Below are 20512 nucleotides of genomic sequence, written 5' to 3' on the forward strand. Positions count from 1 at the left end.
GTATGGTGGCTGTGTGGAGTGGCCTCCACACTCACCTGACCTGACCCCATTGGACTTTTCTGTGATGTCACATCAAACAGCAGGTGTATGCGACCCCTCCACCAACATTGCAGGATCTACGACGACGTATCACAGATGCTTGTGCAAACGTGTCACCTACCATATTGTACAATGTGCAGCAAGATACAGTATGCTGTCCAGAGTCCAGTGTGCATTGCAGCTGACGGTGCCCACTTTGACCATCAAAAGTTAAATGAGTGCCATATGCGTGATCAGCATTCAATGTTTGGGGGATGGGGTGGGGGGGGTCATGGGTTTCATATCACAGCATTTCTGTATGCAAGGTGTCGATTCGTATTGAATTGATGATGCCCTACATTTTTTTTATTCACTTTTTCTCTATCTCATTCCGTTTTCGAAATAAAAATGCTAACTCCGTTGTTTTCCACCAGGTGGCGCTATAGGTGGTTTCATTGCATAGGGCATGGCTACTTTACTATACCTAGACACCACTTCTATGCCTATAGCTGCCGCCGTTCTCAAGTTAATGATGGTGGACAGGATATGGGTGGACACACTGTATAACTTAGTGGTTAAACTGTAGCTGGAGGCTCCACACTCCGCATAACAGAGCAAAGTCCAGATCAAGCTTAGCAATTTGCAACTTAGAGCTTACCCTTCTGCCCCGAGACTTGCAATTTCTGGCCATTACAATAAGCCCCGTGTCCCTTTCTGCCAGTGTACATCTTGTCTTCTACACAGCTGTATACGACGCCAAATTCAACCTAAAAGTGGTCAAAAAGAGAAAGTGGCCCATGAAAGAGAACATGCTCCGCTTTGCTTCATAGGTTTATCATGTGGATCCGTCAGAGATAAGTAGGTTTCCAATATTAATATAAAAATGGTGAGCAAAGTTAAGGGTCAAGAGGCGGCTCTTCCCCCGAAAATCTAATAACCTGTCCAGCATTGTGTACAATAAAAAGCATACTTAACCAAATCCCCACAGCTCTTCTAACCTGCCTGGGGTCACTGCTGGTCTCAAAGCTTTCACTTCTAGCGAAATGGGCATGTGGCTGCTGCAGGCAATCACTGACCAAGTGTATGGAAGCAGCGGTCACATGCCCATCACCAGCAGAAGAGGAAATGAGTGGGGGAAGGGGCATTTGTGCAAAATTAGAAAAGAAGCAATGGAGTATCGGTGAGGGGAGTATCTAATTTTGTATATTTTATACAATACCAGACAAGTTATAGGAAACTAAAAATGAACACCTGACAGATTCCCTTTAAACAAGCCAATAAATGAAAAACTGGCTGGACACCATGTAGACGCTTGGTGGTCATGTAAGAGCACTAGCAACAACTAGCAGTAGGGTGGGCCATGTGTCCCGAGGGCTGTGCAATTCTGGTCTATTATATCAAAATGAAGGGAATTTTGTTTACTTACCGTAAATTCCTTTTCTTCTAGCTCCAATTGGGAGACCCAGACAATTGGGTGTATAGCTATGCCTCCGGAGGCCACACAAAGTATTACACTAAAAGTGTAAAGCCCCTCCCCTTCAGCCTATACACCCCCCGTGCTGCTACGGGCTCATCAGTTTTGGTGCAAAAGCCAGAAGGAGGAAAAATTATAACTGGTTTAAAGTAAATTCAATCCGAAGGAATATCGGAGAACTGAAACCATTTAACATGAACAACATGTGTATACAAAAAACAGGGGCGGGTGCTGGGTCTCCCAATTGGAGCTAGAAGAAAAGGAATTTACGGTAAGTAAACAAAATTCCCTTCTTCTTTGGCGCTCCATTGGGAGACCCAGACAATTGGGACGTCCAAAAGCAGTCCCTGGGTGGGTAAATAATACCTCATAATAGAGCCGTAACGGCTCCGTCCTACAGGTGGGCCACTGCCGCCTGAAGGACTTGCCTACCTAGGCTGGCATCTGCCGAAGCATAGGTATGCACTTGATAGTGTTTCGTGAAAGTGTGCAGGCTCGACCAGGTAGCTGCCTGACACACCTGCTGAGCCGTAGCCTGGTGTCGCAAGGCCCAGGACGCTCCCACGGCCCTAGTAGAATGGGCCTTCAGTCCTGAGGGAACCGGAAGCCCCGAGGAACGGTAAGCTTCGAGAATTGGTTCCTTAATCCACCGAGCCAGGGTTGATTTGGAAGCTTGTGTCCCTTTACGCTGGCCAGCGACAAGGACAAAGAGTGCATCCGAGCGGCGCAGGGGCGCCGTACGAGAAATGTAGAGTCTGAGTGCTCTCACCAGATCTAACAAGTGCAAATCCTTTTCACATTGGTGAACTGGATGAGGACAGACGAGGGTAAGGAGATGTCCTGATTGAGATGAAAAGGGGATACCACCTTAGGGAGGAATTCCGGAACCGGACGCAGAACCACCTTGTCGTGGTGAAAGACCAGGAAAGGAGCTTTGCATGATAACGCTGCCAACTCAGACACTCTCCGAAGTGAGGTGACTGCTACTAGAAAAACCACTTTCTGCGAAAGGCGTGCGAGCGAAATATCCCTCATTGGCTCGAACGGTGGTTTCTGAAGAACCATCAGCACCCTGTTCAGATCCCAGGGTTCTAACGGACGCTTGTAAGGAGGGACGATGTGACAAACCCCCTGCAGGAACGTACGTACCTGTGGGAGTCTGGCCAGGCGCTTCTGAAAAAACACAGAGAGCGCAGAGACTTGTCCCTTAAGGGAGCCAAGCGACAAACCTTTTTCCAATCCGGATTGAAGAAAGGACAGAAAAGTGGGCAAGGCAAAAGGCCAGGGAGAAAACCCCTGAGCAGAGCACCACGACAGGAATATTTTCCACGTCCTGTGGTAGATCTTGGCGGACGTTGGTTTCCTAGCCTGTCTCATAGTGGCAATGACCTCTTGAGATAATCCTGAAGACGCTAGGATCCAGGACTCAATGGCCACACAGTCATGTTGAGGGCCGCAGAATTCAGATGGAAAAACGGCCCTTGAGACAGCAAATCTGGTCGGTCTGGCAGTGCCCACGGTTGACCGACCGTGAGATGCCACAGATCCGGGTACCACGACCTCCTCGGCCAGTCTGGAGCGACGAGGATGGCGCGGCGGCAGTCGGCCCTGATCTTGCGTAACACTCTGGGCAACAGTGCCAGAGGAGGAAACACATAAGGGAGCTGAAACTGCGACCAATCCTGAACTAAGGCGTCTACCGCCAGAGCTCTGTGATCTTGAGATCGAGCCATGAATGTTGGGACCTTGTTGTTGTGCCGTGACGCCATTAGGTCGACGTCCGGCATCCCCCAGCGGCAACAGATCTCCTGAAACACGTCCGGGTGAAGGGACCATTCCCCTGCGTCCATGCCCTGGCGACTGAGAAAATCTGCTTCCCAATTTTCTACGCCCAGGATGTGAACTGCGGATATGGTGGATGCTGTGTCTTCCACCCACAGCAGAATCCGCCGGACTTCCTGGAACGCTTGCCGACTGCGTGTCCCACCTTGGTGGTTGATGTAAGCCACCGCTGTGGAGTTGTCCGACTGAATTCGGATCTGCTTGCCTTCCAGCCACTGCTGGAACGCTTTTAGGGCAAGATACACTGCCCTGATCTCCAGAACATTGATCTGAAGTGAGGACTCTTGCTGAGTCCACGTACCCTGAGCCCTGTGGTGGAGAAAAACTGCTCCCCACCCTGACAGGCTCGCGTCCGTCGTGACCACCGCCCAGGATGGGGGTAGGAAGGATTTCCCGTTCGATAATGAGGTGGGAAGAAGCCACCACCGAAGGGAAGCTTTGGTTGCTTGAGAGAGGGAGACGTGCCTGTCCAGGGACGTCGGCCTCCTGTCCCACTTGCGTAGGATGTCCCATTGAAGAGGACGTAGGTGAAACTGCGCGAAAGGGACTGCTTCCATTGCTGCCACCATCTTCCCCAGGAAGTGCATGAGGCGCCTCAAGGGGTGTGACCGACCTTGAAGGAGAGATTGCACCCCTGTCTGTAGTGAACGCTGTTTGTCCAGAGGAAGCTTCACTATCGCTGGAAGAGTATGAAACTCCATGCCAAGATATGTCAGCGATTGGACCGGTGTCAGATTTGACTTTGGAAAATTGATGATCCACCCGAAACTCTGGAGAATCTCCAGAGTAACGTTGAGGCTGTGTTGGCATGCCTCTTGAGAGGGTGCCTTGACCAGCAGATCGTCTAAGTAAGGTATCACAGAGTGACCCTGAGAGTGTAGGACCGCAACTACTGTAGCCATGACCTTGGTGTCGCCAGGCCGAACGGCAGTGCCGCGAACTGAAGGTGTTCGTTTGCTATGGCGAAGCGCAAGAAGCGCTGAAGCTCTGGAGCAATTGGTACGTGGAGATAAGCATCCTTGATATCGATCGATGCTAGGAAATCTCCTTGGGACATTGAGGCGATGACGGAGCGGAGGGATTCCATCCGGAACCGCCTGGTCCTTACGTGTTTGTTGAGCAGTTTTAGGTCCAAAACAGGACGGAAGGACCCGTCCTTCTTTGGAACCACAAACAGGTTGGAGTAGAAACCGTGACCCTGTTGCTGAAGAGGAACCGGGACCACCACTCCTTCTGCCTTCAGAATGCCCACCGCCTGTAGAAGAGCCTCGGCTCGCTCGGGAAGCGGAGATGTTCTGAAGAATCGAGTCGGAGGACGAGAGCTGAACTCTATCCTGTAACCGTGAGACAGAATGTCTCTCACCCAACGGTCTTTTACTTGTGGCAGCCAGGTGTCGCAAAAGCGGGAGAGCCTGCCACCGACCGAGGATGCGGTGTGAGGAGGCCGCAAGTCATGAGGAAGCCGCCTTGGTAGCGGCACCTCCGGCGGTCTTTTTAGGGCGTGATTTAGACCGCCATGCATCGGAGTTCCTCTGATCCTTCTGAGGCCTTTTGGACGAGGAGAATTGGGACCTGCCCGCACCCCGAAAGGACCGAAACCTCGACTGTCCCCTCCTCTGTTGGGGTGTTTTTGGTTTGGCCTGGGGTAAGGATGTTTCCTTTCCCTTGGATTGTTTGATGATTTCATCCAATCTCTCACCAAACAAACGGTCGCCAGAAAATGGCAATCCAGTTAAGCACTTTTTGGAAGCCGAATCTGCCTTCCATTCCCGCAGCCACAAGGCCCTGCGTATTGCCACCGAATTGTCGGCTGCAACCGCCGTACGGCTCGCAGAGTCCAGGACAGCATTGATAGCGTAGGACGCAAATGCCGACGTTTGAGAGGTTATGGACGCCACCTGCGGCGCAGACGTACGTGTGAGTGCGTCAATTCGCGCCTGACCAGCTGAGATAGCTTGGAGTGCCCATACGGCTGCGAATGCTGGAGCAAAAGACGCGCCGATAGCTTCATAGATGGATTTCAGCCAGAGCTCCATCTGTCTGTCAGTGGCATCCTTGAGTGAAGCTCCATCTTCCACTGCAACTATGGATCTAGCCGCCAGTCTGGAGATCGGAGGATCCACCTTGGGACACTGAGTCCAGCCCTTGACCACGTCAGGGGGGAAAGGGTAACGTGTATCCTTAAGGCGCTTTGAAAAAACGCTTATCTGGACAAGCTCGGTGTTTCTGGACTGCCTCTCTGAAGTCAGAGTGGTCCAGAAACATACTCTTTGTACGCTTGGGAAACCTGAAACGGAATTTCTCCTGCTGAGAAGCTGACTCCTCCACTGGAGGAGCTGAGGGAGAAATATCCAACATTTCATTGATGGACGCAATGAGATCATTCACTATGGCGTCCCCATCATGAGTATCAAGGTTGAGAGCGGCTTCAGGATCAGAATCCTGATCAGCTACCTCCGCTTCATCATACAGAGAGTCCTCTCGCTGAGACCCTGAACATTGTGATGATGTCGAGGGGATATCATAGCGAGCTCGCTTAATTGGTCTGGGGCTGCGGTCCGTGTCAGAGACCTCACCCTGGGATCCATGAGACACCCCGGGAGGACATTGCTGTTCCAACTGAGGGGGACCAGGGGGCAATGATTCCACAGTGCCCCTGGCTTGAGATGCCGGCCTGGACTGCAAGGCTTCTAATATCTTAGCCATAGTCTCAGAAAGTCTATCAGTAAAAACTGCAAACTCCGTCCCTGTCACCTGGACAGTGTTAACAGGTGGATCTCCCTGGGTCACCCTTAGCAGAGGCTCCGGCTGAGAAAGTGCCACAGGGGCCGAGCATTGCACACAATGAGGGTCAGTGGAACCTGCCGGCAGTATAGCCGTACATGCTGCACAGGCAGCATAGTAAGTCTGTGCTTTGGCACCCTTGCTATTTGTGGACGACATGCTGTTGTCTCCTCTGAGCAATACAGGAGGGGATATAGCCAAAAATCAATTGTGCACCATACAGTGTAAAGTATAGACTATAATCAATAAACTATAAATACACTTCTGCACTAGTGGGGCCAGCACCACAGGTGCTGCTTACCGCCCGCGCAAAGCGTTTGTGTGGGCACCAGAATTCCTGCCTGGGTCTCCCTGAGCTTGTCTCTCCTCTCCAGCGTTAGCAGAGCTGAGAGGAATGGCTGCCGGCGTCCTGAGGAGAGGAGGGAGCCGTGGGCGTGACCCAGAAAAGTGCGGGAACTGGTGCCCCACTGTGCAGAGTGAGGGGGGTGGAGTATGCAAAGCATGCTCCAGCCCTCAGTGCTGCCGTCCTGTACAGCGTCCCGCCCTTCCCCTGACTGGCAGGGCTGGGGGCGGGAAGAAAGAGAGACTAGGCCGCAGAAGCCGAGTAATAAGAGTAATAAGCGCGGCCGCCGTATAAGCGCGGTCGGCGCGGAAGTCCCCGGCGCACTAACAGTCCCAGCCGCGCCGCAGTGATCTCATGGCAGCGGCGGTCAGCGCGGCAGTCCCCCTACACAAATACACTCAGCGACGCTGAGTGTATAGTGGCACACATGCAGCCAGCGCTGCTGTCCCCGGTGCACTAGCACACCCAGCAATGCTGGAGTGTTGCTGTGCGCAGTCCCCACGGGGACACAGAGTACCTCCAAGTAGCAGGGCCATGTCCCTGAACGATACTTGGCTCCTATCCAGCAGGGTCCTCAGGAGCTGTGGATGGAGCACGATCTCCTGTGCCTGGAGACCGATGGGATCCCACTTCACCCAGAGCCCTAATTGAGGGATGGGGAAGGAAAGCAGCATGTGGGCTCCAGCCTCCGTATCCGCAATGGATACCTCGACCTTAACAACACCGCCGACAAGAGTGGGGTGAGAAGTGAGCATGCTGGGGGCCCTGTCATGGGCCCTCTTTTCTTCCATCCGACATAGTCAGCAGCTGCTGCTGACTAAGCTGTGGAGCTATGCGTGGATGTCTGACCTCCTTCGCACAAAGCATAAAAACTGATGAGCCCGTAGCAGCACGGGGGGTGTATAGGCTGAAGGGGAGGGGCTTTACACTTTTAGTGTAATACTTTGTGTGGCCTCCGGAGGCATAGCTATACACCCAATTGTCTGGGTCTCCCAATGGAGCGCCAAAGAAATAGGCCTTTTTTATTTATTTATAAGGGGTATTCCCATCTCCAACATCCTATCCTAATACGTAGTAGGCCTAATATTAGCAAATACCTCCAACTAGAAATGTAGTATAGTTCTCCTGATTCACTATGTCACATACCTCATGTGCAGGGCATTGCAGGACCTTAGGTATCCATGGTTACGACCACGCATATAGTCAGTTGCTCCTGGTCATAGCCATAGATACTGAAGGTCTTGCAATGCCCTGCACATGAAGTAAGACATAGTTAATCAGGATAATTATACTGTCTAATTGGAGGCAATTGCTAATATTATTATACTTACTACGTATTGGAATAGGATCTTGGAATACCTCTTTAAACGTTACTACAAACAGGGTACTCGTGAATGTTCAGCTGTTTAAAAATCACAGCCAACTTTTAAGTAGGGGTGTAAAGAACTGAATTCATAAAAATAAAAATAAATAAAAATAAATTAATAATAATAATAATAATAATAATAATAATAATAATAATAATAATAATAATATTCCTGACTTTGGCTGCTATATGAAGTTTACATGTGGGATTTGACCCCAAAAAATCTTGCAGGAGTGAGGACCTACTAGTAAAATACAATACTGAAAGACATAACATTTCAGACACAGGGACGTAACAAAGAATCTCAAGTACTTCAAGTCTGCCCACCTGCTTCTCCACTGCAAAACCGATTGATACGGCCACAAAGGGAAACCTTGAAACACAAGAACAGACAACGCCATTTAATAATATGTGTGGAGCGTCACATCTACAGATGCACATAATCCGCCATGCTATATCCATTCTAGTAATATCCAGGGAGCTGGGATTGTTCTATTAACTCCTAAGTAGAGATGAGCGAACCGGTCCCGGTTCGGCTCGAGGTCGGTTCGCCGAACGGAGGTCCCGTTCGAGTTCGGCTCGTCGAACGTTCGACGAACCGAACTCGAACTGCATAGGAAACAATGGCAGGCAATCACAAACACAGAAAAACACAACGAAAACACCCTCAAAGGTGTCCAAAATGTGACAAACAACTCACAACACATGGGAAAGTGACAAGGACATATACTCATGCGAAAACAAAACAGCTGGACAAGGAAAAAGAGGAGGACACACAGATATAGGCATGGCACGCCCTTCTAAAATCATGTAAAACACCGCAAGGTGACTCCAAGCGTAGTCTCCCTTTTTTTCCAAAAATTGGGCCCCACACACACCCACCCATTCAGTGGCAGCAGTTGTGCCCCAGTTGTACAATTCACAGCTAGATTTGCATCAAGCACATTCAAAAATACGCCATAATTAACCGTCCCCAGGATGACACCGGGGTAGGTAGCAAAGTCTTTCCTGATCCCAGCTCTGTTCATCTTGTCTTCTTTTAAAAACAATGTAAGCAAGGGTTACTCCAAGCGGAGTCTCCCTTTTTTCCAAAAATTGGGCCCCACACACACCCACCCCTTCAGTGGCAGCAGTTGTGCCCCAGTTGGACACTTCACAGCTACATTTGCATCAAGCACATTCAAAAATACGCCATTCTTATCCGTCCCCAGGATGACACCGGGGTAGGTAGCAAAGTCTTTCCTGATCCCAGCTCTGTTCATCTTGGCTTCTTTTAAAAACACAGCAAGCAAGGGTTACTCCAAGCGGAGTCTCCCTTTTTTCCAAAAATTGGGCCACACAGACACCCACCCCATCAGTGGCAGCACTTGGGCCCTAGTTGCAAACAGGATGTTTTGATTTGCATCAAGCACATTCAAAAACATGCCATAATTAACCGTCCCCAGCATGACACCGGGGTAGGTAGATAAAGTCTTTGCTGACCCATGACTTGTTCATCTTGGCTTCTTTTAAAAACAATGTAAGCAAGGGTTACTCCAAGCGGAGTCTCCCTTTTTTCCAAAAATTGGGCCCCACACACACCCACCCATTCAGTGGCAGCAGTTGTGCCCCAGTTGTACAATTCACAGCTAGATTTGCATCAAGCACATTCAAAAATACGCCATAATTAACCGTCCCCAGGATGACACCGGGGTAGGTAGCAAAGTCTTTCCTGATCCCAGCTCTGTTCATCTTGGCTTCTTTTAAAAACAATGTAAGCAAGGGTTACTCCAAGCGGAGTCTCCCTTTTTTCCAAAAATTGGGCCCCACACACACCCACCCATTCAGTGGCAGCACTTGGGCCCTAGTTGCAAACAGGATGTTTTGATTTGCATCAAGCACATTCCAAATACACAAGCATTTACTCTCCCCAGGATGACACAGGGGTAGTAAATTCCTTGTGGATCCATGACTTGTTCAATTTGATGAACGTTTGTCTGTCCACATTGTCACTGGACAGACGCGTGCGCTTATCTGTCAGCACACACCCAGCAGCACTGAAGACACGTTCAGAGACAACGCTGGCAGCTGGACACGACAAAATCTCCAAGGCGTAAGTTGCGAGCTCTGGCCATTTTTCTAGGTTTGAAGCCCAAAAGGAGCAAGGCTCCAGTTGCACAGTCATGGCATCGATGTTCATTTGGAGATACTCCTGTATCATCCTCTCCAGCCGTTGACTATGTGTCAGACTTGTTGTCTCTGGTGGCCTTGCAAAAGAGGGTCTAAAAAAATTATGAAAAGATTCCATAAAATTGCTGTTACCAGCACCAGATACGGTCCTACTGGTACGGGTAGACTGTTGAAGATGACGAGACCGTCCCATGTTTGTCAAGTTACAACTGGGAGAATCACTCCCTTCACCTGCACGGTTGTTTGGTGGAAAAGCCAAGCTAAGATCGAGTAACAGCTTCTGCTGATACTCCTGCATACGTGCGTCCCTTTCTATGGCTGGAATTATGTCACAAAATTTGGACTTGTACCGGGGATCTAATAATGTGGCAATCCAGTAGTCATCATCACTTCTAATTTTGACAATACGACTGTCATGTTGGAGGTAGTGCAACAAAAAGGCACTCATGTGTCTTGCGCAGCCATGCGGACCAAGTCCATGCTGTGTTTGTGGCATAGAGGTGCTACCCGTTCTTTCTTCCTCTGACATCTGACCCCAACCTCTTTCAACTGAAATTTGACCAAGGTCTCCCTCATCCGCTGAGTCTTCCATGTCCATGGACAGTTCGTCCTCCATTTCTTCATGTTCTCCTGCACCTTGCTCAACATTTCGCCTGCTACTATGCGCCCTTGTCGATCCCTGTCCCCCATGGTCCCATGCCTGCTGCGTTGGTGATGATGAACGTCTGGACCTTGGTGATGTTGTTGTCCCTTGCGCATATGAATCCTCCTGTAGTTCCTCCCCTTCATGTTGTCCCACCCCCTGACTCCGAATAGTGTTTAGCGTGTGCTCCAGCATGTAAATGACTGGAATCGTCATGCTGATAATGGCATTGTCAGCGCTAAACATATTCGTCGCCATGTCGAAACTGTGCAGAAGGGTGCATAGGTCCTTGATCTGAGACCACTCCATCAGGGTGATCTGCCCCACCTCTGCATCTCGTTGGCCCAGGCTATACGTCATGACGTATTGCACCAGGGCTCTGCGGTGCTGCCACAGTCGCTGTAACATGTGGAGAGTTGAATTCCAGCGTGTCGCCACATCGCATTTCAGGCGATGAACCGGCAGGCCGAAAGACTTCTGGAGCGATGCAAGTCGCTCTGCTGCGGCGCTTGAACGGCGGAAGTGAGCAGACAGTTTTCGTGCCCTGTTCAGAAGGCCATCTAGGCCGGGATAGTGTGTTAAAAATTGCTGGACGACAAGGTTCAACACGTGAGCCATACAAGGTACGTGTGTCACCTTGCCCAGGCGAAGGGCCGCACCCAGGTTTGCAGCATTGTCGCACACGGCCTTACCAGGCTGCAGGTTGAGTGGAGACAACCATTTATTAAACTCGGACCGCAGAGCTGACCACAACTCCTCAGCTGTGTGACTCTTATTCCCAAGACATGTCAAGCTAAAGACCGCCTGATGCCGTTGCGCTCTGCTGCCAGCATAGTAATGAGGCGTGCGTGATTCCTTCTGCGCAGTGAGAACGCTGGTGGCCTGACCAGGCAGGCTTGGGGCGGAGGTGGAGGACCCAGATGAGGTGGAGGATGCAGAAGCAGTGGCGGAACTAGGACAGACAGAGGATTGACACACAAGTCGTGGGGACGGCAAGACTTGTGCAGCAGACCCTTCACCATCTATCACCATAGTTACCCAGTGCCCAGTCAGCGACATGTAACGTCCTTGTCCATGCTTACTGGTCCAAGTATCGGTGGTGAAATGCACCCGTTCACACACAGAGTTTCTCAAGGAAGCGGTGATGTTGTGTGCGACATGCTGGTGTAGCGCGGGCACACCTTTCTTAGAGAAGTAGTGGCGACTAGGCATCTGGTACTGGGGCACAGCGACAGACATAAGGTCTCTAAAATCCTGTGTGTCCACTAGGCGGAAAGGCAGCATTTCGGTAGCCAACAGCTTACAGAGGGATAGAGTCAACCTCTTAGCTTTGTCATGGGTCGGAGGAAGTGGCCTTTTATTTGACCACATCTGAGGGACAGAGATCTGGCTGCTGTGTGTAGACGGTGTTGAGTAGGGTGTCCCTGGAAAAATGCAGGTTTGTGAGGAAAGTGCAGGCGGAGACATGATGTTGCCTTCATCCAACGTTGGTGCTATCGATGTCTGAGAGAGCTGTACACACTCACTTGTTTCCCCTTCCAAACCAACTGACGACCTACCAAGCAAACTGCCTGTTGCGGTTACAGTGGTGGAAGTTGTGCGTGGAAAAACAGGTGTGACAGCTGTCCCCACAGTCCTAGAAGATGAAGAGCGCGCGGATGCACTGGAAGGGGCAGGCCGTGGATGGTTCGCTCCGCTAGGCCGCATTGCAGCACAGTGAGCTTCCCACCGGGACCTATGATATTTATTCATGTGACGATTCATGGAAGAAGTTGTCAAACTGCTGAGGTTTTGACCTCTACTAAGAGAATCATGACAAAGTTTACAGATCACATAATTTGGGCGATCTTTTGCTATGTCAAAAAAGGACCAGGCTAGGCAAGGCTTAGAGGCCATGCGACCTGTTGATCCACCCCGAATAATGCTCATAGGCAGAGTGGTGGCTGAGGATGCAGTTGTAGACGTGCTACCAGTGCTCCGACTCTGTCCAGGAAGGCGCAAGGTAACTTCGTCGTCGGTTGCATCCTCCTCCACCGCCTCTGTTGACCTCCTCGAGTGCCTGACTGGGGGTTGACAGTAGGTGGGATCTAGAACTTCATCATCAATTGTTGTGTTTGCACTCCCCTCCCCCTCAGACCGAGCCTCTTCTTGCCCTGACCGAATATTTAAGTTGTCATCCCAATCGGGTATCTGCGTCTCATCTTCATCAGTATGTTCCTCATTGTCTATAACCACAGGTGTTACAGTTTGTGACAAAGGGTCAACATTATGCTCAGAAACTTGGTCCTCACGGCCTGAATCAGAGTCACAAAGGTTCTGGGCATCACTGCAGACCATTTCCTGTTCTGTACTCACTGTAGCTTGGGAGCAGACCTCTGATTCCCAGGCTATAGTGTGACTGAACAGCTCTGCAGACTCAGCCATCTCAGTTCCACCATACTGTGCAGGGCTGATGGAGACTTCAGAGCTGGGAGAAATCAAGTGTGATTGGGATGACAACTCAGAGGACTGGTGTTTTTTGGATGCGGTACTTGAAGTGGCTGAGAGGGCACTAGTTGGACCACTTGAGATCCATTCAAGCATTTTCCTTTTTTGCCCATCATCTACCTTTCTTCCTGTTGTTCGTGTCCGTAAAAAAGGGAGCACATCGGATTGTCCACGGTAAGTAGTAGACATCTTACTTTTGCTGGTAGATGGTCTATCTTCAGCAGATGATAATGGAGCTTTGCCACCTTCCCCACAGACAAAACCTTTTTTGCCTTTTCCACCACGCCTCTTCCCCTTTCCACCAGCATCTGTCATTTTGCCACTCATGTTGATTGCGACAAGATTGTGGACTGAAAATGTGGTAGTAAAAATTGAGAGGTGGTGAAGATTGCAGTGGTGGTCTAGCTTTATTAACAGCAGAATAATAAAGAATAAATATCCCTGACAATGCAACTACGGCCCTTAAACTGGCAGCAAAAATTGCTAGTATAATGGCTTAGTTATATGAGTTGGAGTGTGCAACGCAGGCAGATGCGCTCTGCAAATGTCTTTGCACTAGTGGGACTATAGCAAAGTCCAATAGCCACAGATAGGATGCCACTAGGTACACTGAGTGTTTGCTAGTATAATGGCTTAGTTATAATGAGTTGGAGTATGCAGAGGACACGAGGGTACAGTGCCAGGATTTTGGGGCTCTGGGTAGAGGAATGGAAGCCTGCCTTTCTATCCCTCCTAATAGGGAAATGCAGGGAGGAAATCCCTGACCTTGGCTACACAGACGCTGGCGCTGTTTTCAGGACCTGTCACCTTAACTCTGACCCTGCCGGTTTGAGCCCTTAAAAGGACTGCTATAAAGTGCTCTCCCTAAGCTGTCTAACGCTGTGTATGCAGCGCATACAGCTGTATCGGCGATAGGACTCAGGAGGACGGAGCTGCGACAGTGATGTCTGACACCAAAGACGCAGAAGGCAGATAATGGCGTCCTGGAAGAAAATGTCCGGTTTTATAATGCAGGGACATGTGACATGGACATCCTATCACACATGCCGTTGCTTCTCTGGCTCAAAGTCCACTTAGCTGTGTGTGTGTCTGGGATTGGCTGACATGCTGGCCCGCCCCACAAGACACGCGCGCTTAGGGAAGGAAGACAAGAAAAAAAAAAAAAAAATGGCGATCGCCATTATAGAAACAGCAGTGATCTGAAGGCGCTGTTCACGCACACTATACACTGAAATGTCATAATAGTGTGATTCACAGAGTGACTTACACTATTACAGCAGAAACCAAGCTAGGATTTAGCTGTTTTTTTGCTGCTAGAACCGTTCTCGAACGTTTCTAGAACTATCGAGCTTTTGCAAAAAGCTCGAGTTCTAGTTCGATCTAGAACAGGCACCAAAACCACTCGAGCCTAGAACTGGAGAACCACGAACCACGAACCGCGCTCAACTCTACTCCTAAGCAACCACATTATTTTGGATTTTAATGAACGAACAATTATTACTGGCATTTTCTATTGTCTCAATCCACGGGGCATAAAATTTGATCCCCTCTCACAATGTACTAGTTATAAGAGGGCCTGATTTTTGTGGGAGGAGTTGTACTTATTGTTTTTTCTAGCACATTATAAATCATTTTTTGTTGTTGACAGGTTTAAAGAAAGAAAAAAATCTGCCATTTTCTTTATTTTTATAAATTCATACATGACAGTAAAAATAACACTTATATGGGATGGAATGAATACGGCGCCAAAGATGTATGCTTTATAAATACATGTTATGGGGGGGAATGGTGAAAATTAAATTTTTCCTTTGACATAGTCATCTTTAAAATGTGGGGGGAATCCAAATTTGTGGGGGCAGCTTATGTTACTCTGAGTCGCAGTTTTTATTTACAGCAATATGGGGTGCATAAATTGCTTATTAACCTTTAATAGTAGAGAGGGCTAAGCGCTGTAGGCCGCTCAATGATGGGCACGAGTAGCACTTCATTCTCATTAAAAAAGATATTCCCATTTCCAAGATCCTATCCTAATATGTAGTAGGTGTAGTAATAATAATAATAATAATAATAATAATAATAATAATAATAATAATAAATAATAAATAATAGTAATGTTAATAGTAGTAAATACTTCCAATTAGAAATGTAGTATCGTTGTCCTGATTAGCTATGTTGTATACCTCATGTGCAGGGCATTGCAGTTAGGTATCCATGGTTACGACCACTCATAGTGACAGTTGCTTGCGGTCATAACCATGAATACCTAAGCTACTGCGATGCTGTGCACATGAGGTAAGCGACATAGCTAATCAGAACTATACCACATTTCTATTTGGAGGTATTGGCTTATAATATTATTATTATCACTGCTACATATTGAAATAAAATCTTGGGAGATAGAAATACTCCTTTAAATAACGCTCTGAACCTGTCAGGTGCAATATGCACCCAGAACCACAAGCAGTCCTGAGTGTATATTGCCAAGCCCTGCCTAACTGTCCCTGTATACACTAGCATAGATAAAGAGATCTTTAGAGAAAGTATTTCTAAAGATCTTTTACCGTATGCTAATGAGCGAGGGGACTAGTCTCCTGGGTGTTAGTTCCTCGGCCAGTTGCCCCCATTAGCATATTAGGACGAAGCTTCTCAAGATCATCTCACCTCGCTGCTGCCATCGCGTCCGACGGGGGATTTTGGCTCAGTGCGCATGACCCCGGAGTTTGGGTCATGAGCACTACTTCAGTTTGAAGCCAGGACGCGTACACCCGGCTTCATAGTGCGCATGACCCAAACTCCGGAGTCATGAGCACTAAGCCAAAATCCCTCGTCTGATGCGGTGGCAGCGGAGAGGTGAGATCATCCTGTGACGCTGCGTACCAACATGCTAACTGGGGCGACTGGCCGAGGAACTAACGCCCAAGGGGCTTGTGCCCTCGCTCATTAGCATACGGTAAAAGATCTTTAGAAATCCTTTTTCTAAAGATCTCTTTATCTAGGCTAGTGTATACAGGGACGGTTAGGCAGGGATTAGCAATATGCACACAGAACTGCTCGTGGTACTGGCTGCATATTACACCTGACAGGTTCCCTTTAATACAAGATTACCCGAGTATGAACGATGACATAAAATGCAGCTTCCAGGTATTCGTCTGACTACAGCTATCCTCCATACTAGCACAAGACGCCAAACCTGGCACTGATTGCTTTTCCACATTACAAATTGATGTAACTGCAGACGCAATTTCTCTAAAAATACCGGCCAGCCTCATCTATGACAAGGGCCTTGTGAAAATATTTTTATAAAACTGCTACCCTTAAAGCAGACCAGTCACCAAATTTCACAATACAAACAGCATTTGTGTGTGCACTTTTGCTTCTTCCAATAGTCATAGCCTTTTCATTCTTGTGTACGTACATAGCCATGAAGGATTTTCTTTGTGGGATGAGTTGTACTTTTGATTGACGTTAGTATACCATAAAAGTGCCCCAGTCTGAGCCTTGTGCTCCTTGGCTCAAGTAAGAAGTGTCCCATCTCTGGTGTAAAGCCCCCACTGACTACAAAGTGTATTGATTAAAACGCCAAATTATTGATCATATCTTTCCTTATTTCCCTAGCCCGTGTCTATAGACGCCTTAAATCACAACTTTACCTGTGAACAAAATTAGTTGTGCCATCGATGGGATCGATAATCCACGTTGCGTTGTCGGTCAGTGTGCTCCCCTGACCTGCGGCCACAGATTCCTCTCCAATAAAACTGCAACAAATAAATTAAACATTTCCATCACTTGTCATGCATCACAAATTAATGGAGGGAAAGTCAAGCATAATATATTATCTTTGGCCTTCCAAATCCATAGAAATGGCATTGCAATTAAAGGGATTGTCCAGGCTTATCACATAAGCCTGCAATCACACTAAGGGGTACTTTGCACGTTGCGACATCGCTTATGTGATATCGTCGGAGTCAAATCGAAAGTGACGTACATCCGGCGCCGGTAACGATGTCGCAACGTGTAAAGCCTAGGAGAGAAAATGAACGAGCGTGAAACAGTCAAAAGTCGGTGATCTGTGTCACGTCGTTCATTTCCATAATGTCGGTGCGTCCGCAGGTACGATGTTGTTTGTCGTTTCTGCAGCTCCACACAACGCTGTGTGTGAAGCCGCAGGAGCGACAAACATCTCCTTACCTTCGCCCGCCGTCCACCGCCAATGCGGAAGGAAAAAGGTGGGCGGGATGTTTACATCCCGCTCATCTCCGCTTCTATTGGCCGCCCGATTAGTGACGTTGCGGTCACATCGCTGTGACGCCGAATGCACCACCTCCTTGAAGGAGGGATTCTTCGGCAGTCACAGCGACGTCGCCGAACAGGTATGTGTGTGGGTAGCTGCCGTAGCGATAATGTTCGCTACAGCAGCTTGCACTACATATCGCATGTGCGACGGGGGCTGGGGCTATCGTGCTCGGCATCGCCATCATCGGCTAGCGATGTTGCAGCATGCAAAGTACCCCTAACTCTTTACATCGCGCGCTGTGAGGATTCTCCGCTGCTGAGACTGAGCGGTCCTAAGACCACATTCTTCTTACTTGAACTGAGCGAGGTCAAACGTCTAGTTGGACTGTGGCCGCGACAATATACATACCTGCAGTGACATGACCGCTCGGTCTCGCCACAGGCACCGGAGAGTCCTCATGGTGTGCGATGTATAGCAGCAGAGTGACTGCAGACTTCTGTGAAATGTTATAAGATGTACTGGATTATAAGACGCACCTCAAATCTAGAGAAAAAAAAAAATATAGGGTCAGTCTTATAATCCAGTGGTATCTTACCAAGGGGGGGGGGCGCAGACATGGTGGAGCGGGGTCATAGGAGGCAGGGGCGTTGGTGGAGTAGGGCGATGCTGCGAGTGGTGAAGCGGGTGTCCCAGATGCTCGCTGCGGGCACTGTGAGGCAGGAAGATCATTCAAAAGCTGTTGGCAGTGCGGGCGTCAAAGAAATGGCACCCGGAGGCAGAGGGAGCTCTTGGCTCAATGACAAGCTGAGCTCTCATCTGCGCACACGCCACCTCCGGGCGCCATTTTCTTTAAGTCCGCTGCAGGGAATCAATAGCCGGAGAAGGCACGTGTGCAGATGAGATATTAAGCCAAGAGCTCCATCTGCCCACGTGCCGACTAGGAGCGCTAGTATTTGAAGCCCGCACCGCCAACAGCTGCCCCTGCCTCACCGCGCGCAGCACAGCGCCCAGCACCGAGCCCGCAGCATAGCCCCTACCTCCTGCTACTCCTCTCCACCACCTCTGGTAAGCTACATTCAGATTATAAGATGCACCCCTCAATTTCCTCAAATTTTTGGGAGGGAAACTGCGTCTTATAATCTAAAAAAGACAGTATATCTGAAAAAATTATTAAATAACTATATAAATAACTATATATAGTCTTGCCTGTGAGTCGGATATTTCTCTTTGATCGAGGTGATAATCATTTCTTCGACTTTCTGATCTGTAGCAGTCACTAGATCCGCCGGTGAGCTCTTCACCATCACAGAAACGTCCTCCTTCAGTGCTGCACATACCACCTGCCACGCAACAGAACTAATATCTAAAAGGACTTACAGCAAAATCACAAATATCTGCAACCCTTGAATCACACACACCAGAGCATTTTAATAATAAAAAAATTATATATTGTGAATGTTTCATTACCAGCAATAACATTACTTAAAGAGGATTTCCCATAAGCAAAGTTGATTTTAAATGAACAGGAATAAAAATTTCCACAATTGGATCGGTTTAAAATAAAATGTTTCTGTGCGGAGATAATCTATATATATATATATAATTGCCTTAGTCTGTCTGTCTGTCTGTCTGTCTTGCTCCAAAATTGTGTCCTTACGGTGACAAGCTTCTGATTAGCCGATGCCTCGGCCTGGCCCCCCCTCCCCCCCACGGATTGGTAGCTCGCCCCGGCCCTCGCACGCATCACCAGACATAACCTTGCGCTGCTGGGATCGTGACGGAGCCGGTGAACGCTGGTAACCATTATACACATCGGGTAACTAAGGTCCCTTAGTTACCCGATGTGTATCATAGTTACCAGTGTACACCGGCTCCCAGTACACATGTGCAGGGAGCCGGCATTATACTCCTCTCCCCCCAGGACTACTCCTCCTATTATAGTCCTCCTATTATACTCCTCTCTGAGTATAATAGGAGAACTATTATAGCATGGGGGATGGAGCACGATGGGGAGTGCGCAGCATAAGGGATGGAGCACGATGGGGGGTGCGCAGCATGGGGGATGTAGCACGATGGAGAGTGCGCAGCATGGGGGGTGCGCAGCATGGGGGATGGAGCACGATGGGGGGTGCGCAGCATGGGGGATGGAGCACGATGGGGGGGATGCGCAGCATGGGGGATGGAGCACGATGGGGGGGTGCAAAGCATGGGGGATGGAGCACGATGGGGGATGAGCAGCTTAGGGGATGGAGCACGATGGGGGGGTGCGCATCATGGGGGATGGAGCACGATGGGGGATGAGCAGCATAGGGGATGGAGCACGATGGGGGGTGCGCAGCATGGGGGATGGAGCACGATGGGGAGTGCGCAGCATGGGGGATGGAGCACGATGGGGAGTGCGCAGCATGGGGGATGGAGCACGATGGGGAGTGCGCAGCATGGGGGATGGAGCACGATGGGGGGATGAGCAGCATAGGGGATGGAGCACGATGGGGGGTGCGCAGCATGGGGGATGGAGCACGATGGGGAGTGCGCAGCATGGGGGATGGAGCACGATGGGGAGTGCGCAGCATGGGGGATGGAGCACGATGGGGAGTGCGCAGCATGGGGGATGGAGCACGATGGGGGGTGCACACCTCCCCCCACTGCACAACACCACACACACACTGGGAACCACAAACACCGCCCTACACAGACACCCAACACACAAACAGCGCGGCACACACAAATAGACGCACATGCCGCACAACACACACATTGCACAAAACATACCTCCCACCAAAACACACACACACCCCACACAAACCGCGCAACACACACACACAGCGCTCCACAAACAACGCAACACACACAACACCGCTCTCACCCCCCGCCACACCCAGAACATGTACAGCGCCCTACACAAACACTTGGTAACTACACACAACAACATCTATATCTATCTCATATATATATATATATATAAACAAAAATCATACATTAACTACACAATATGTAAATTCTAGAATACCCGATGCGTAGAATCGGGCCACCTTCTAGTCTTTTATATATGTGTAAAGGCCGTATCTGACTGTACAGGGACATGATCTGATCATACCACAGCTCCTTTGGGGATTGGGGGAGGGGGGCAAAGAGTAAAAAAAGTTATACAT

At 49.2% G+C, this 20512-nt stretch overlaps 1 protein-coding gene across 2 annotated transcripts in view; it reads right to left on the minus strand.

The window, feature by feature from the left end:
- IMPA1 (inositol monophosphatase 1) overlaps positions 1–20512 on the minus strand; it is a 78893-nt gene that overhangs the window by 46845 nt on the left and 11536 nt on the right. For both annotated transcript variants that reach the window (XM_075353124.1, XM_075353123.1), the window contains exons 3-6: positions 18567–18700; positions 16777–16881; positions 8155–8200; positions 677–785 (exon numbers count right to left, since the gene is read on the minus strand). In XM_075353124.1, coding sequence (XP_075209239.1) covers positions 677–785; positions 8155–8200; positions 16777–16881; positions 18567–18700 — 394 coding nt within the window. The remainder of the gene's footprint in view (positions 1–676; positions 786–8154; positions 8201–16776; positions 16882–18566; positions 18701–20512) is intronic.

This window comes from Anomaloglossus baeobatrachus, chromosome 6, assembly GCF_048569485.1.
Source record: "Anomaloglossus baeobatrachus isolate aAnoBae1 chromosome 6, aAnoBae1.hap1, whole genome shotgun sequence".
NCBI lineage: Eukaryota > Metazoa > Chordata > Amphibia > Anura > Aromobatidae > Anomaloglossus > Anomaloglossus baeobatrachus.